The 19,487-nt window shown below is 42.2% G+C and overlaps 1 protein-coding gene across 1 annotated transcript in view; it reads left to right on the top strand.

Moving 5' to 3' along the window:
* Positions 1–19,487, top strand: part of NEK1 (NIMA related kinase 1) — a 328,757-nt gene that overhangs the window by 183,781 nt on the left and 125,489 nt on the right. The window contains 5 exon segments of the mRNA XM_029573804.1: positions 1,320–1,377; positions 1,380–1,504; positions 3,289–3,348; positions 3,451–3,700; positions 16,016–16,165. Of these exon segments, the coding sequence (XP_029429664.1) occupies positions 1,320–1,377; positions 1,380–1,504; positions 3,289–3,348; positions 3,451–3,700; positions 16,016–16,165 (643 nt within the window).

The following is a 19,487-nucleotide window of genomic DNA, read 5'->3' as shown; positions in this document are numbered from 1 at the left end:
TTTACTCAAGCTCTGGAATTTTGTTGTCCGAGGAAGTGGTTAGTTCAGTTAGTGTAGCTGGGTTTAAAAAAGGTTTAGATATGTTCATGGAGGAGACGTCCATTAACTGCTATTAGAGAATAGCCACTGTTATTACTAGCATCAGTAGCATGGGATCTGCTTAGTGTTTGGGTACTTGCTAGGTAATTGTAGCCTGGATTGGCCACTGTTGGAAACAGGATGGTGGGCTTGATGGGCCCTTGGTCTGACCCAGTATGGCAATTTCTTATGTTCTTATGAGTACTGAAATGGCAATCTGCTATTAATCAGGTTTTTGCTAATTTGTCCTCAGTTGGCTTTTGAAGAGAATACTGACAGGCTGATGTCACTGCAGGAGTATATATATACTGTGGCGTCTGTTTGACTGTCTCCATCTGCTGGTAGAGGTGCATAACTCACGGGTCCTGAATCTATCTGTCTGGATTAAGGAAAAGGAAATTATCAGGTAAGTAGTAATTTCTCATTCTCTCCTAGAGCCTGAGGCATCGCTTTGCTCTCCTCTGAGCCTACATTATATCAATGGGCCAGAGGAGACAGCCTGTGCCCAGAATTTCCTGTTTTAAAGTGGAAATGGTTCAGATAGCTAAACCCTATTCTTAAGATGTTTTGGGATACTTGTGTATATACCCTGTCACACCTGCCTAGAACTGGCAAAAGTGTAGGATCTACATTTTTTTAAATAAACAGCAATAATACTCTCTGCATCAGGGGATCTCTCCGACAAGGTATAAGAAAGGTATAAGATCCTTAAGCAAAAGGTACATCAAGGAGTATTGTGCAATTCTTCAGGAGACAGCATTCATCTAGTGCATCTTCTTGCATTGATTTTTAAATTTTTTTTAAAAATATTTTACATTTAGAGCCATATTTACTTAAAGGTATTTTCTCATTTAGTGTTTGTAGGGGAAAATGCTTAGAACATCTGGCTCTTACTGTGAGAATCTTGTCGTAGGGAGATTATCGCTTGAATAAAGATGTTGTGTCCAGGCAGCTGTTCCTGGCCTCTGTCTGAATGGTTTTAAAACAGAGTGTTAGAAAGGAATCGTGATCCTTAAAATGAGTCTTGTGGAATTCCTGAAGATACCTACATGCAATGTATGTAGATATCAGTCATTATGGAGCGCCTAATAACCTGATTGGCTGGGATGCCCCTGATGGACTGAGCTACCCTGCTAGTCCTGGAATCTTTAGATGGTATGTGCTTAATAACATCTGTTTATTCTTAGAGGTATAGTATTTACAGCATTATGGTAATGGTATGGTACAATGTCTCTTCACAGCTGGCTGCTAAAGCATTAAAAAAAATGAATGTGCCTTTCAACTCCACAGCAGTGGCACCTCCTTCCCAAGCCATGGGCAACAAGAAGCTGGGGGCTCCCCTGCCAGAGCGCAGCCTCAGGCAAAGCCCAGCACACCTGCTGCACCTGCTATCTCCATGACTTCTGCTCTTAGGGACGTTGGGGCAGTAAGTACTCTGTCAAGTACTGTTTTAGTGCAGACTGCAGGAGACAATAGAGCAGGTCTTTCCAATCCTTCCCGGGGACTCCACAGTCAGTTGGATTTTTGGAATATCCACACAGAATATGTATGAGATATATTTGCATATCACGGAGACTCCATATATGCAAATTAATCTCATGGATATTCATTGTGGATAGCCTGAAAACCTGACTGGTTGTTGGGTCCCCAGGACAGGTTTGGGAAACCCTGGAATAGAGGGAGCTAAAAACAACTTTTGGGAAGAAGTCAACAAAGTAATGTTGTATCTAACAGGTGTCTTCTTTGCTAAGTAGGCATAATTACATTTCTCCAACTTTTTGCAAAAACAATATAGCATTTGTAGTGGTACAACATACTGCATGCATAGTGAATTAATTGATAGAAAGAACATTTGTTATATTTGGCAGACTCTAGAAATAGAGAGGTAGTTACTTAGACATAGCCATCTAAAATGGCTGTCCTGTTGAATATCCCTGTATTTGCCATTACTTAGCTGGATAAGTCTTATCTTGCTGTGAAAGAGTTTACAGAAAACACCCTCAGACCACCTTAAGAAGCCGGGCACATCGATCTTACCTGATCTTCCACAAAGAATCCTGGGTGAAGGGATTAGCCCTTCACCAGAGTATAAGACCTCAGGGCCTAGAAGAGTTAAGTAGGTCCTGGGAAAGAGAGTGTCTCACCATTTGAGACGACCTGCTATGTTTAAAGTTTGAGAGTGACAATTGTTAAGACCTGCTGGCTTTGTTTAGAACTTGCCTGAAGCCAAGATGAACTACCTACATTATTTTGTTTGGCTGTGCACTGCAATTTCCTTTGTTTTCACTGTAAATAAACTGCACTTAAAGAACAGCCAGAGCCTACCTTCTGTTTTTCTCTGGCTGTCCCCAGGCTGCTACTGCTCAAATTACCACACTGGCTAAGTTTAAACCTGCTATGGAGTAGGTCTAACTTATCTGCTTAGTGAGACTTATCGGTTAAGTTAAGTTATTTTTACTTATCGACTAAGTTAGCTGGATAAGTAGCACCACCCAGTTATGCCCGTTGCCCAGCTATCTACTTAGCCAGATATGTCACTTATCTAGCTAAGTGGCGACTGCCGAATGTAGCTGGATATTCAGCAGCCGCCACTCAGCTGGATAAGTCACTTCTTATCTGGCTAAGTGTTCAGCGTTTTTGGGTTTTTTTCAATATCCGGCCTAGAGAAATTTGAATTGTATACTTTGTATTGGTCAAAAAAATCTAATACTAGACAATTTCCGCCAAACATACTTCACTGCACACTAATATGAACTACTCCAGAGCTGGACCACTGTTAATAGGAGGAAGGCTTTCTGAGATTTAAATACATTTTATCCTCTGTTAGTTTTAGTTGTTGGCTCTGGCTTATTCTTTTACAAACACTTGAGCTAAACCTTTATAGGATCGTTGCACTCATTGCTACACTTGTCAGATCTTTTCCTTAGTTGGTGCTTGCCCAAGGAAACCATTTCTAATATCTCAGGCCAAGATAAATCATCTTTGTTTATACAGACTTAGGTGTAGTTTTGAGATTTTTTTATCCTATCCCTGCCTTGAGATCTGCAGAAAATATCTGTCTTGAAACATTTTCCTCTGTTCCTTGATCTAAGTTTTGCTTTTTCTCACTTGAGGCCCTGACCGATGAGTAAGTTAGGGCATCTAGATATGTACTTTTAACATGTCTTCTCATTTTTATTTCATTTTTGTTTGTGTATGTGGATGAAACAGGAAAGTGTAATTAAAATGGAGATCCTAGAAGATGCAAGGAAACAAGATGCTGTGGCTGAGGTCAGTGTCTTCCATGTGGCTCATTGTTCATTTCATTTATTCCATTTTCTTATTTTTTGCTTTGGGAGGTTTAATGCCTTTTTTTTTTTTTTTTTTTTTTAGGGTAGTTCTCCAATTCAGAATGAAAAGCGTGAAATACTGAGGAGACTGAATCAGAACCTGAAAGCTCAGGAAGATGAGAAAGATGAGAAAGAGACCAAAGAAATCTGTGAGACCAATGTGGCCAGAGAAAGGGAAGAGCAAGAGGAAAGAGGCCATGCCTCAGGGGACCGTAAGAAATGGGAGGCAGGGCTTGCACCTGTCGTCCCTCTCGTGCAACAAACCATGGAGGAAACGCTCCTGGAAACTGAGAGTGAGTGAACAGGGGCTGAGTACAGCTTGGGTCATACCCCACCAGCATTGTTGTAGCTATTCAGCTGGACCCTTTGGTTCTCTGGACGAGATTGCACGGCTCGGGATTTCTTGGTCAACTTGCTGCTGCTCCTCCTGGGTGAATTGGCCTAAGCTTTTGTAATCATTTTACTTTGACAACAGGCAGGCATGAATTAACCACTACCTGTGATTGACCTCATTCGACAGTGCGGACATGGACCCATCTCTTAATCTTTACGGAGCACATGAGGGAGTTCCTGTATATACTACCTCATGAGTCTTTCTTCGTCCGAATTACCATATGAACTTCTCTCTCTCAAATTTTTTTGTCTCTTGAGGACTAATACCTCCTTGTTTTGTTTTGGGATTTTTTCTGCTGCTTGAACATTTTTTTTTCTGCTGCCTTGGCAGCCCCTTCAATAGAACTTAAGTTCAGGCTAAATTTAAAAAAAAAAAAAAAAGTTGAAGGAAGCCCATGGTAAGGAGGTTTTCGGTCTGCATCTGTGGATGCCGTAAGGTCATTATAGATACTTCATGTGTTGTTTTTGCTTGGGCCCAGACCACGATTCATTGAACAGTTACTGCTGTGCCCTGGGGCACAGAGTTGTATAATGCCTGGAAGAGAGAGGCCCTTTAGAAGGTGCCAACAGATAAGCCTTGGTGCAAGGCCTAGCAGTGGAGCACTCTTCATCATGGTGTGAAGCATCTTCGGGATCCAGCAGCAAGGAGTCAGGGTACGACTTTTTCCCCCCTCTCATCACTGAAAACATGGGAGGGCTCCCTCCTTTTCTCTGTATTACCGGGCTCTAAATCTTTCAGGTCAAGGGCTGAGTATGGAGCAAAAGTTATCGATGCCGGAGGAGGCACAGAGAAAGGCCCCCTATACTACCTATCTGCTTGTCTCCCTGGAGAGTCTGCTACCTTGCTGAAGCTTAAGCTCTAGAAGAGACTGAGGGACTCATGAGGCAGTGTGTGGAAACTGAAGCATATGCGTGGTAAAGATTTTGTGAGATGGATTCATGTCTGCACATCAGATGTCACCTCTGCATAATGGTTAATTCATCCTGCTGTCTACAGAGAATCTTATTTACAAGTAAATAATCTTGATTTACTGTCTTGTTACTGGGCCTGTGGGTTTGTCACAAGCTGGGTTTAACTTTTATTGGACTAGTGTAAAAATTGTGCAAAGATGAGGTTGTAAATTAGCTTTTCAGACCACATCCATCCCTTGTTTAGATGGAACCAAAACTGTCTCTAAAGCCTCTCTTGCGTCCTTGTCTTTGGATACTTTTTCTCCATGGACATGCAGGACATAGTCACACAAGTGGTACCGATATCATTCAATAGCGCCAAGAAGGAAAAGACTCTTTCAGAGCTCAGACCGAGAATACATGGAGGTTCTTGCCAACTGCTGCTCCATGGGTCTCCCTAACTTTTTTTCTTCCATTCAGGCAAAAAGAGATAATTATCGTGGTTTTACAGTATCAGGAGATTTTTCATAGTTTCTCCTTTCCTTTTTCAAAAAAAAAAAATTATGGTATAAATTTTTTACCACACCAAATTGAGTTTGATTTAGCTTTGGCCTTGTTCACACTGGAAGACAAGTAACTAGGCTTCAGAATATGCCCCCAAATATTCTTATAAGATGTCCATTTTGGACCTTTAAGACTTCTGTTTGGGCTGTTATATGATGTACTTGATGGTGCTGCCTGCGTTCAAATGTCTGCCAGGACTCTAAAATACAGAAGTTTCAAGCTTAAAGGATATTTAAGCTCTCCTCAGACTCCAACAGAAGAAGAAACATCCAGCAAAGGGACCAGCACGTAAATCATAAGAACATAAGAAGTTGCCATACTGGGTTAGACAGAGGGTTCATCAAGCCCAGAATTCTGTTTCCAACAATGGCCAATCCAAGTTACAAATACCTGCAAAGTACCCAAAAATTAAGTAAATCCCATGCTACAAATGCCAGTAATAGGAGTATCTATTCCTTATGTCAACTTGATTAATAACAGTTAATGGACTTCTCTTCCAGAAACTTATCCAAACATTTTTTAAACCCAGCTATACTAACTGCCCTAAATACATCCTCTGCCAATAAATTCCAGAGCTTAATTATAAATTGAGTGAAAAAGAATTTTCTCAGATTTGTTTTAAATGTGCCACTTGCTAACTTCATGGAATGCCTCTTAGTCCTTCTATTATCCAAAAAAGTAAATAACCATAAGAACATGCCATACTGGGTCAGACCAAGGGTCCATTAAGCCCAGCATCCTGTTTCCAACAGTGGCCAATCCAGGCCATAAGAACCTGGCAAGTACCCAAAAACTAAGTCTGTTCCATGTTACCATTGCTAGTAATAGCAGTGGTTATTATCTAAGTCAACTTAATTAATAGCAGGTAATGGACTTCTCATCCAAGAACTTATCCAATCCTTTTTTAAACACAGCCGATTCACATTTACCTGTTCTATTCTTCTCATGATTTTGTAGACTTGTATTCTATCCCCCCCCCCCCCCCCCGCCCCCAGCTGTCTCTTTTCCAAGCTGAACAGCCCTAACCTCTTTAGCCTTTCCTCATAGGGGAGCTATTCCATCCCCTTTATCATTTTGGTTGCCTTTCTCTATACCTTCTCCAGTGCAACTATCTTTTTTGAGATGCGGCAACCAGAATTACACACAGTACTCAAGATACAATCTCACCATGGAGCGATAAAGGCATAATGACATTTTCCAGTTTATTAACCATTCCCTTCCTAATAATTCCTAACATTCTGTTTGCTTTTTTTTTGGTTGCAGCAGCACACAGAGCCAACAATTTCAATGTATTATCCCCTATGATGCCTAGATATTTTTCCTGGGTGGGAGCTTCTAATATGGAACCTAACATCATGTAACTAAAGCATTGGTTATTTTCATTGAGAATACAGATGGTGGAAGGTTTTAAGGACCTGATTAATTCCATCTGCCCGTTACCTTGAGGATGGTATTCAGTAGTAAAGTCTAGGGTAATACCAAAATTTTGATAAAGGCCTTTCCAATAACAGGCCGTGAATTTGGACGCCCCTGTCAGATAAAATATACAAGGGTAATCCATGCAGTCTCAAAACATGCTAGATGAGCAGGTGAGCTAATTCAGGAACAGAAGGTAGACTGGTGAGAGGTAGAAAATGTGCCATCTTAGAGAACTTATCCACTATGGACCCATATTGCAATGGAGCTATGTGAGAAGGGAGATCCACAATGAAATCTGTGGACAGATTGTTCCAGGTTTCCCTGGGGGCTGGCAACGGCTGTAACAGCCCCCAGGGTCAGGTAAGAGCATATCTTTGCTGCGCACAGACAGGGCAGGAATCCATGTAGCTTTTGACATCTGTCTTTACCTGTGGCCACCAATAGTGGCAATGGAAGAGATTGAATATACAGGCTACTCTGAGATGACCTGCCAGGTGAGAATCTTGAAGCCATTTTAACATTTTTTCCCAAAGCCTCTTGGAGACTACAGTCTTCCCAGGAGGAACAGGTGTAGTCACTCACCATGATTTTTGCAGGATCAATGATGTTGATTGGCCTCCATTAAGTCCTCCATTTGAAAGGAGTGGGAAAGTACATCTGCCCTCTGATTCTTGGCTGCCTGTCAATAGCGGAGCTCAAAATTGAATCTGTAGAAGAAGAGGGTCCAGCAGGCCTATCTTGGATTAAGTTGTTGAGCTTGTTGAAAATACTCCAGATTTTTATGATCAGTATAGATCATGATCTGATGCTTGGCTCCCTCTAGGAAGTGTTACAATTTTTCCCAATTTCACTTCCAGGAGTTCATGATCCCCCCTATTGTGTAATTCCTCTAAGCTGGGAAAAACATCTTGGAGAAAAAGGAAGATAGCTGGAGGGGGTCTCTTCATTGTTGTTTTGACTGAGAACACCACTGACCCAAAGGGTAGAGGCATCTATTTCTGAGATGAAGGGATGATCATGATATGGATGTCAAAGGTGGACCAATTCAGAATGTCAGCATCTTTTCTAGTCAGGGCAGAGAGAAGTGCTCTGAGGGTGGAATACCCAAGAATAAACTGGTGGTAATAGTGAATCCTAAAAAATGTTGTAAAGTGTAATGGCCAACTAGCTGGGGCCAGTCTAGGATTGCTTTCTGCTTTGCGGGGTTCATAAGGCAACCAGTCTGAGAAATGATGTAACTTGGGAAAGGGAGTTTTTCTTGCTCAAAGAGACATTTCTTGAGTTTATTATAGAGATGATGGTCTCAAAGTCATTGGAGTACTTGGAATTGCGAGTAGATAAGAATATTGTCCAGGCAGATTCTAAATGGCATGATGAGATATTCATAGATATTTGCCTATGTTCAATCAATTATATTCATATGCTATACTTATGCGTTCTATGTAACAGCTATGCCTTTTTTCTGGCCTGCTGCCTGTTCCTTGTAAACCAGTGCGATGTGCATACGGCTATCGGTATATAAAAAATGTTAAATAGATAAATAGTGCCTGTCTTGTGTAGTTTTCCACTTATCCCCTTGCCTAATGCGAATGAGGTTATAAGCTCCCCTTAAATTCAACATGGTGAAGATCTTGGCACCTTGCAAGGGGTCGAAAAGCTCCGAGATTAGAGGCAGTGGGTAGCGATTATTTTTTTGTAGTGGCATTGAGAAACCTGTAATTATTACAGGGTCTGAGAGTCCAATCTTTCTCGGCGATGAGGAAGATTGCTGGATAAAGCCCCTTGCCAAGTTCTCCTTAATATACTCGCCCATGGCCTCAGTTTCAGGAGGTGATAATGGATAGACCTTTCCTCACGGAGGCCACAGTCAGTCATAGAAGTGATGTGGTAGTAGGTTCGCCTCTTGCTATTTAGAGACAATATCAGTATAGGCTGCATACTATGGTGAAAGTACCGGCAAAGTGGTAACTACAATCAGATGAGCCAGAGACCAAATGGATGTAAGGCAGGAGCTGAAGCAGGAGGAACCCCCGATGCTAATTCCAAGGAGGACCAATCAGTTACAGACTAGTGTTGCTGGAGCCAAGGCAACCCCAAGATGATTGAATTCACAGCTTGAGGAGTTACATCAAAGGAAATGGTCTCCAAGTGGAGGCTGGTACGAAGAGACAGAAGAGTTGTCATCTCTGTGAGTTGGCTGGGAAGAGGGTCCCCATAGACGGAGGAAATGGTCATAAGTTGTTTCAAGGTAATGGTCAGTATCCGATGCTGGCAGACCACGGTTTGGTCAAAGTTCCCCCCTGCTCTGGAATCTAGGAATGCCTCCGTGTGAAACTGTCCATGCTCGGTGGAAATAGAGACTGGAACCAGTAGTTGGGGGGAGGAAGATGTCTGACCTAGAGTTGCCTCCCCGGTCAACCCTTCGCATGCAAATTTCCCTGTTTCTCCGGACAGTGGAAAGCCAAATGCCCCATTGCCTGCAGAATATATGCAGAGGCCCAACTACTTTCTGTGAAGCTTTTCCTCCGGGGAGAGCTTGATTCTAACCAGTTGCATAGGTCCTTTGTGAGGACCTGGGTTCCATCCCCTTTATTTTGGTTGCCCTTCTCTGTAGCTTTCTAATTCTGCTATATCTTTTTTGAAATGTGGTGACCAGAACTGCACACAATACTGCACACCTTACTAAGAAGGGATTGGTTCTCTGGCCTCCCGCTTGTTATCCCCTACTTGCAAATGCTGCAAGGAGGCTATCCCTGGAGATGTTCAGGGGGACGCAGATCATGACATGTCAGATGATTCCGATAGGGATTTGGCTTTCTCACCTCATGAAGAGGGAGAAATTCCACCTGATTGGAGCCACATCAGACTCTCCTTTTTTTCTTTTTGTTTTTGTTTTTTATTTTCACAAAAATGAGTTGCAAAGTTTGTTGACTCAGACCCTGAAAATGCAAAGTGTCCTGTTTCTTTCCCCTGCTGGATCCAATTCAAGAGTTAACTGATCTTGAGTGGGACTCCCCAGAGGCAAGGTTTAAAATGGGGTGCACTTTGGCGGGATTATATCCCTTGGATCCAAAAGCAGGGGAACATCTGGGATTCTAGGAAAAGTAAAAAGTCATGAGATAGGTGGTGATGTCCTTTAATGGCTTACAAACTGGCTAAAAGACAGGAAACAGAGAGTAGGATTAAATGACAATTTTCTCAGTGGAGGGGAGTGGGCAGTGGAGTGCCTCAGGGATCTGTACTGGAACCCGTGCTTTTCAATATATTTATAAATGATCTGGAAAGGAATACGACGAGTGAGGTAATCAAATTTGCAGATGATAAAAATTATTCAGAGTAGTTAAATCACAATCGGATTTTGATAACTTGCAGGAAGACATTGTGAGACTGTAAAATTGGACTTCCAAATGGCAGATGAAATTTAATGTGGATAAGTACAAGATGATGCATATAGGGAAAAATAACCCATGCTATAGTTACACAATGTTAGGTTCCATATTAGGAGCTACCACCCAAGAAAGAGATCTAGGCGTCACAGTGTATAACACATTGAAATTATCGGTTCAGTGTGCTGCGGCGGTCAATAAAGCAAACAGAATGTTGGAAATTATTAGGAAGGGAATGGTGAATAAGATAGAAAATGTCATAATGCCTCTGTATCGCTTCTTGGTGAGATCGCACCTTGATTACTCTGTACAATTCTGGTCGCTGCATCTCAAAAAGGATATAATTGCGACGGAGAAGGTATAGAGAAGGGCGACCAAAATGATAAAGGGGATGGAACAGCTCCCCTATGAGGAAAGACTAAAGAGGTTAGGACTGTTCAGCTTGGAGAAGACGGCTGAGGGGGGATATAATAGAGGTGTTTAAAGTCATGAGAGGCATAGAACGGGTAAATGTGAATCGGTTATTTACTCTTTTTGATAATAGAAAGACTAGGGGGAACTCCGTGAAGTTAGCATGTGGCACATTTAAAACTAATTGGAGAAAGTTCTTTTTCACTCAACGCACAATTCAACTCTGGAATTTGTTGCCAGGAAATGTGGTTACTGCATTTAGTGTAGCTGGGTTTAAAAAAGGAATGGATAAGTTCTTGGAGGAGAAGTCCATTACCTGCTATTAATTAAGTTGATTAATACTAGCATCAGTAGCATGAGATAGACTTAGTTTTTGGGTACTTGCCAGGTTCTTATGGCCTGGATTGGCCACTGTTGGAAACATAATACTGGGCTTGATGGACCCTTGGTCTGACCCAGTATGGCATGCTCTTATGTTCTTATGACCCACCATCCTGGTTGAAGGAGGAGATAGGATAGGAGGATTGAGGCCAACCTTAAACAGGACTTTGAGACCATGGCAATGAAAGTGCAAATTGCTTCTTGCTGCTTCCTGGTCCCTCGGGCTGGTTTATATGTCTCTCAGGAGACCCAAGGAGGTGGTTTGATAGTGGATCAGTAATGGAACCGGGAGCCACATCCTTAGCTGATACAGGCTGTGACTTTGTGTGGACGGCCATTAGAGGGGTGGCTTCCATGATAGCAGCTAAGTACTAGTTGTGGCTATGAAACTGGTCAGCAGACACTATTTCCAAGTCCAGTCTTACAACATTCTTCAAATGCTGGAGAACAAGAAAGCAGCATAGTGTCCTTCTGGGGCCAAGGGCCGCTCCAGGGATTCCCATCAGTTTCATACTATAGAGGAGCAACTAATGCAAAGTCTCAACCCTTCGGAAGATGTCAGTCCTTTCAGCCTAAGAAGCCTCATAAGGATGTGGGCTCCAGATTAGGAGGAGTATCTCAGTCTTCTCAGTGAAGGTGTGGGGGCTCACCTACTGAATCGGGAGATAGGCGAGCATCTATCTCTCTTTTATCAAAGATGAACCCTGATTACAAAGGACTAAGGGGTCCTGGAGATAAGGAATAGCTATTTTCTAGAATTTCCCTAAATTCCTCTGGATACATTTATGGCTTCTCCATGCAACTCTCTACAGAAGAAAGTGGCCGTGGAGACTACGTTAATTGAGGCTGTTGGATTTGAAGGCTGTAATTCCTGTTCCCAGAAATATGGGTTGCTATTCTATTATTTTGTCGTTCCCAAGAAGGAAAAGTGGCCTTTCGGCCCATCCTGGCTCTGAAGGGTGTCAGTAGACATTTGCGTGTAACTCACTTCAGTTCAAACGGGTTTCTCTTGTCTCTCAATCTGACGGAGACTTGTTTACATATTCCCATTTGTCAGGAGCATCGTTTCCTATGCTTCACCATTCTGGGATGTCATTATCAATTTCAGGCCATTTCCTTAAGTCTGGCTACTGTGTCCAGGACCTTCTCTAAGGTCATGGTGATGTGTGTCCAAGGAGGTGTCTCTGTCCAAGGAGGGCATTCTGGCACATCCGTATCTGGACAACTGGTTGATTTGGGCCAAAAGTGCAGAAGAATCACTTGGCATCTCACAAGGTGATCTCCTTGCTTCAGGAGCAAAGCTGGGTGGTGAACTTAGCTTTAAACTGCTCTTGGCCGTCTCAGATGCTAGAGTATCTTGGTATGTGATTCGATATGGAGCAGGGAAGAGTGTTTCTGCCAGAGAGTCACATTCAAAAGTTACTTATTCAAGTTCTGGCCCCTAGAAGGACTACTTACCTGATGGTGTGATCTTACCTGCAGGTCCTGAGATCGCTGGCAGCCACATTAGATGTAGTTTGCTGGGTGAGGGCGCACATGCGGCCCCTTCAGCGTACATTGCTTTCCCAGTGGAATCCTTCAGCGTGCATTGCTTTCCCAGTAGAATCTGCAGTCGCAGGAGTACACAATGAGACCCCACTTGCCTTTGGAAGTGCATGCAATTCAACTAGCATTCTTGCAGTTCACCAAGCAGCTGGAAGCTTGAGCGGTAAGGATAATGTCGGATAATGCTACAACAGTGACTTACATCAATCATCAAGGTGGAACTAGGAGCCAACAGGTGTTGGTGGAGGTAGATTCCCTTAGGGTGTGGGCAGAACAACATCTTAAGGACATACCTACCTCCCACATTGCCAGGAAGGACAATATATGGGTCGACTTCCTCAGCAGACAGGTCTTGGACCCAGGAGAGTGGGAGTTGACAAACAAGGCCTTTCAACTCATAGTGATGCGTTGGGGCTGGCCATACCTGGATTTGATGGCAGTCACAGAAGAGATCCAAGAGCGCTTGAAATCAATGCTCTCATTCAGGTTTGGCTGTGGAGTGGGGTGCCATGGCCAATGTTAGGCAGGGTCATTCAGAAGATTGTGAGTCAGATTGAAACCATACTTCTGGAGGCTGTGATATGCCGATCTTCAGAGGCTACTGGTGGACAGTCCTCTCACTGTCACTCAGGAGGGATCAGTTGCATTAGGGGCCAAATACTGCATGAAGATCCAGGTCTGTTTTGTCTTGCGATGTGATCTTGAGAGGGTTTATTTGCTGAAGAGTTATTCTTCTGCAGTGATTTCCACTTTGCTCTGGGCCAGGAAGTTTTCTGCATTTCTAGCTTATGTTGGGGTTTAGCGAGTGTTCAAGAGCTGGTGTGAGGGGTGATGTTCCCACCCTCTTAAAGTTGAAATTCCACTGATGTTGGAATTATTGCAGGGAGATTTGGTTAAAGGCTTGGCCTTAAACACACTGAAGGTGCAGGTAGAAGCTCTTGCTTTTTATAGGGGGTAGGTCAATGATAGACCCTTGTCTTCCCATCCAGATGTGTCCAGGTTCATGAAGGGAGTCAAGCATTTATGCTCTCCCTTGCGGCTACTGGTGCCTCTTTGGGATCTTAATTGGGTCGCAGTTTTTGGCAGGTCCTACCTTTCAGCCACCGCGTGATCTCTCTGCAGCTGCTCACCTTGAAAACAGTTTTTCTGGTAGCCATCTGTTTGGCATTACGGGTCTCCAAGCTGCAAACTTTCTTGCTGTGAGCAGTTTCTACAAATGACTGTGGGAGTGGTACAACTTAGGACTGTACCTTCTTTTTTGCTCAGTGGTTTCGGAGTTTCATTTGAATCAATCTGTTTCCCTGCACATGCTGGACAGGGATAGAGATGAGCAGGATTATCATCTTTGGCATGCCTTTGATGTTAAGCAGCATCTGGTGTAGTAGTTGAAGATTACTCGTCCCTTCAGGAAGTCTGATCAACTGTTTGTGCTCCATGATGGAGGTAAACAAGGAGAACAGGCGATGTGGGTGACTAAAGCCCGTTGGGTGAAAGACGTCATCACTGCCGCCTGTGTGGATGCAGATGACCCATTACCTAGACAGGTGAGAGCGCATTCCAGTAAAGCTCAGGCAGTTTTGTGGGTAGAGCTTCGGTTGTCGTCTCCCATCGAGATTTGCTGGGCAGTGACATGGTCCTCCTTATACACTTTCTCCAAGCATTGATGTTAGGGCTCAGGAGGACACAGCTTTCATGCGTGTGGTGTTGACATAACTGTGAGCAGCCTCCCATCCTTTTTGGGATTATCTTTGGTACGTCTCACCGGTGTAGACTAGCCCTCCTGAGTGCAGAGGAAGGAGAAATTACTACTTACTTGATAATTTCCTTTTCTCTAAGGAAGGCAGGCCAATCCACAATACACCCTAGGCTGCCTAGTTGCTTTTAGTTTGGCCTTGACCTGCAGACGATGAAGAGTGTGTTATTTCTGTTCATTCATTTGAAGGACTGGTAAGTGACATAACCAGCCCCTTAGATTAGTTGATGTGAACCTTTTTTGCTGAGCTCAGTGTTTCCCAGTTGGTTGGAAGCATGAGTGGTTGACTGTTAATAGTCATGTTCAAGTATAATCAGTTTGTCCACAGTTTGGCTTTTCTAGAGATACTGGCAGGCTGATGTCGGGGCAGGGCTATATGAGGGTGACATTAGCGAGTCAGCTTTACTCCATCTCCATCTGCTGGTAGGAGTGCCATAACACACTGGTATGAATTGGCCTGCCTGCCTTAGAGGAAAGGAAATTAACAGGTAAGTATTAATTTCTCCTTTGAGCCTATAGCACCAGAAGAGCAAAAATGTCATGGAAGATTTATTTTTGCTAGTTGTAACCTCTGAATGCAGAGTAAGCAAGTTACAAGCCTCTGTTTTGTACTATACATTTATGCACATTTCATAAAAACAGAGTGGTGGTAAAAACTCATCCAAAATATTTACCTAAAGTAGTCTCAATTTCATTTAAATTAGCCCATGTTTCTCCAACAATTTTTTCTAGACCCTAAACAAGTAAAAGCGAAGGGACTCTTCGTACCTTGGACTACAGGAAAACTTTACTGTTCTTTTTGAATAGAAGAAAGTCTTACAGAAAGTCTTCTCAATTATTTGTCTTCTTTTAACTTAAACAGTTTTAGTTACAAAACAAACTCGTTCCACATGGATATCTGATTGTATGTCTTGCTGTTATGCTCAGTCAGGATAGTGCTTTCTAAATAAAGTAAAAGCACATCAAGGCAGGGCTACTGTAGATTGTTTTAGCCCATTTTTGTTCTGCTTCCATAGAAAAAATTTGCAAAGCAACCACTTGGCCTTCTCTCATTGCTCATTACTTTCTGGATAATGCTTCGCATCAGGATAGCGATTTTGACCAAGTAACTCTTTTAAAAGCTTGTTTAACTACGTCCTTCAATTCTCTTATCAGCCTCTTTAAACTCCAGGTTGCAAATTCCATTGCTGAAATGATAATATAATGAATACAAGCAGCCCTCAGGTTGGAAGTCTCCACTTCTGTGGCTGATTGTGCTGCTTGTCCACGGAGAAAGCAAAGTTGCTTGCCTGTAACAGATGTTCTCTGGTCACCAGGGCAAGTCAACCACACAATCCCACCTTCCTCACCATCACATTGAAAGTTAATGTGTTGTATAGAGGAAGGAGACTTGCATGGGAAGCCTTACATATGCTCGAAAGATCTTTTTGAACTCTGTGCCTTCAGATGATATCACCTGCAATTGTGTGGATGATTTGTCCTCTCTACAGCGAACACCTGTTACAGGTAAGCAACTTTACTTTATATTGGGTTCATTGAAAGGTTTCACTATCTGCAAAGAATCCAGCTTTTTTGAGAACCAATATGGCTGCTAGACCTCTGCATTATAGAATGTGTAAAGTTCATATGCAACAGTAGTTTTGAAATGAATAGAAAAAACAGAGACTTCAGGTTTAAAAACATAATTTCTGGATGAATCTGAGTCACCACTGATAGCTAAAACTGCTCACTGAGTGAAAAACTGAGAAGTAGTGTGAGGGGATTTCTGATACCTATTAATAAGTGAAACAGCTTGATTTTCTATGGCATTTTGTCCATGGTGCAGTTGTTTTCAGACCTCTTTCCATTTTGTTTTTTTCCCGCAGACCTGACAGTGGGAGGAGTTATTAAACTGGACGTAGGGGAGCAACCCAGGCGTATTTGGGGCAGGGACCCTGCCAACTCTGTACTGCGGGTACTTAGTGAAGCGGAGCTCCAGTCTCAGACAGACATGCTACAAGGAACTGCCCTCACTGGTAAGCAAAAACCAAGCTGTGTCCCTCAGTCTCTCTTAGGTGAGATGAGAGATGTCTTGCTCATAAATTGAACAGTTTATTTAAACTGTTGTAAGGTACAGTGTGTTAGGGAACAACAACAAACACAAATGTAAATGAAGTGTGAGAATGCCCAAAATTGAAGGCACTTGTGCCTTTTCTGCATATATTGTGGATGCTACATTTTTTTGAAGGAGCAAACAAACTTGTCAGAATCTATCCAGATGGGCACAAAGGATCTGATTTACTAAATGGTTTTGTAACATTCTGTGGGGAAATTTCGGTCCAAAGCCTGCTGGGAGTTTTAGCCTAAGCAACAGGATCTCACGCCCTGTACACTGCGGTGTTTCTGTATGAAAGGGCAGAATGCTTGTCTCCTGCAGAGTTGCTTGTAGCAACACTTTTCAGGTTAGATTGCAAGTGGGGGTTATGGACAATGCCACAGCTTTTATAAGCATGTCATATTTGCATTTAACACTGACTGTGTACAGCATTATACGAGGAGAGTCAGAATAGGTGTATATGAGGATGAACAGAAGCTGTACAGGATCATTCAGTGCAGTAGAGAATGCTAGACTTCAGTAAGTAGTAGTTTGCAGTGTGCTGTTCTAATTCTTAAATTCTGTCTGTGTCTGCATATTTTTTCTAGGTTGGCATGATTGTGTCTACTCATTCGCATGCCGATGCAATATCGGCACCCACTTTCCTAACACTCGCCCACCCATCTCTCCCGGGCGCGCCATGCAATAGAATAATGAGCTGCCGCGTCAAAAAGGAGGTACTAAGGGAAATTGTCCATCCTTAGTTCCTCCTCTGCATCTTGCGCTTAGGAGACGTGGCTGTCAGAGCAGGTTAGGAAAACGGATGCTCAATACGAGCTTCCGTTTCTCCAGCTGCCAGCACAAAAAACATGCACAATATACACGGCCTGGACCGTGTATATTGTGCATGTATATTGGATGTTCAGAAATTTTTTTCCTTAGTTTTATTTTTTGCGTGATGCTGCTTTCTATGGTTCCTCCTATTTTGTATCGTGATGATACTAATAGGAGGAACCACAGAAAGCAGGATTTTTTAAATTTTTTTTATTTTTGTAGAGCCCTTGATTGTGGCAAAGCTTAACACCAGCTCCCGGGGCTAGCGTTAAATTTGCCTCGTTAGAATGAGTGCATTGGCCATGCGGGAATCTTTTAAAATCAGGTGGTTACAGCTAATAGCCTCATCTACATGGAATTTGCATGTGATGAGCGCTATTAACCATGCGCTGGTTTGGTCGCACGTTTTGGACGCGCTGATCACAGTATTGCATCGAGTGTAAATCTAGCGCATCCAAACTCATCTATAACCACATTTTTAGTGGCACACTGACCTCCGTGCCTTATATTGCATTGGCCTGTCAGTAGCTGGGAGATATTTTCTTTTTGTACAGCCTGCTATTGGAGTTCCCTGCTGTCTAGATAGATGCCACAACCAGTATGGGGGGGAAAATATGCCCAACATCTCATTCTCTATCCTGCCAATCAATTTTTCCATGCCATTTACAGTAATAAGGCACTTGTAATGTTTGTAGAGGTGAGGTGCTGGTCTGTGTTACACACCTGCACTATTTGCTCTGCCTTATCAATTGAACCTGTGTGACTTCTTTAGCATTTGTTGTATCCAGGCAGTGAGTGATTTCTGTTTACTTTTTACAGGGCTGCAAGTGCTATTTGTTCTCTCTAAAAATAAAAAATGTTAAGTGAAAAATAAGAACCTCCACTATATACATTACTATGTAATGTAAAAACAGAATTCGTCTACTTCTGTTTTCCTTTTGTGGAAGTAAGACTCAATCACTAAGTTGTAGGTTGTACCTTTTTTATTGGACTAACTAAATACATTTGTGGTTAGCTCTCAAGTTATCCTCTCTTCATCAGGTCAGTGAAGAGATAGAGTAGTTGAACTGGATTTAAGTAGTACAGAGTCAGCTAAGATGATCAAACATAAAAAGACTTTCTGAATGAGAAAGACACTGTTCTTATGGGTTCCTTTTGTGTTTTTTTCAGTGTTTGATCATCCTCGCTGGCTCTGTTCTATTTAAGCTCAATGTAACTGTGCAATTTCTTCAATGACCTGAGAATGGTGGATATCTCTCAAAACTGGTCTCAGATGTATTTAGTTAGCCCAACAAAAAAGTATCACCTGTATCTCTTTGACCCTTATTTCTAGTTATCCAAGTAGGCTAACACAACAACCACAATTCTTTGCTCTCCATATGGAACAGTTCTTTAGTTTTGCTATTTATTTTTTTGGGTTTAATCTTTAGTACAGTGGTTCTCAACCTTTATCATATGGAGTCCCTTCCATTCCAACCCCCTATGTATGGAAAATCTCTTTAAGGAAAACCTCATGGATTTCCCTGGGAGGCCTCTTGTCCTTGCTGTCTGTACCAATTTAAAAGTTTGTAAAAAAAAAAAAAAAAAAAAAATTGTAATCACCAATGAGAGAGAATGCAATAAGCAACTTTCTTATTTTATTATCTGATCGTGCACAGACAGATATAACAGGTCACTGACAGCAACCCAGAATATGACAGCTCTGAGTGGCACAGAAGAAATTCACATCATATAAATGATCTTAAAACATTGATAGCAAGCAATAAGCAAATCAGCTGTCAGTATTTTCACACTTTATTTGCATATTCATCGATATTCAATGACTTCCACAAACGTATACCTAATTCGTGTAACTCATACCTATGCATAAGCTTATGTGTTCCCTACATCATAACGGTTAACTTTGTGGTAAACAACTCTTAAGTATTATTATATATGGTAATGCTTTAGCTACTAAAGTATATATTTAATTATTTTCCTAGCATGATGTTGCTACGTCATTTTCAATTTTCTCGCATTTAGCTGTTTCTATGGCTAGGCCTAAAAAGTGCAGTCGCAGTCCTTACGATGGCTACTTAGCATATAACCTACCCAAGGAACTCAAGCCAGAGTTCCTGAAATTTACGACATATGTAATTTACTTCCCCTCTTTGTTCTCCCTAGCTTGTGTTGTTTTTTATCTTATATTCTATTTCTTCTCTTTTTTCCCATATGTTCTCTTCCCTTTTACTTCCCCCTTCTATTTTCTCTTCAACATATGACATTTTTCACCTGACTATACTAGCAGGTTGAAGCATAGAAATGTGATGGCATAAAATGACCATTTGACCTATCTTGTCTGCTCATCCACAACTACTTATTTCTACAGTCCCTTCCACTCCCTCAGAAATCTCCTATTCTTATCCCATGTTTTCAGGAATTCAAATATT

Source organism: Rhinatrema bivittatum, chromosome 1 (genome assembly GCF_901001135.1).
Source record: "Rhinatrema bivittatum chromosome 1, aRhiBiv1.1, whole genome shotgun sequence".
Taxonomy (NCBI): domain Eukaryota; kingdom Metazoa; phylum Chordata; class Amphibia; order Gymnophiona; family Rhinatrematidae; genus Rhinatrema; species Rhinatrema bivittatum.
This window is presented reverse-complemented; position numbering and strand designations above follow the sequence as displayed.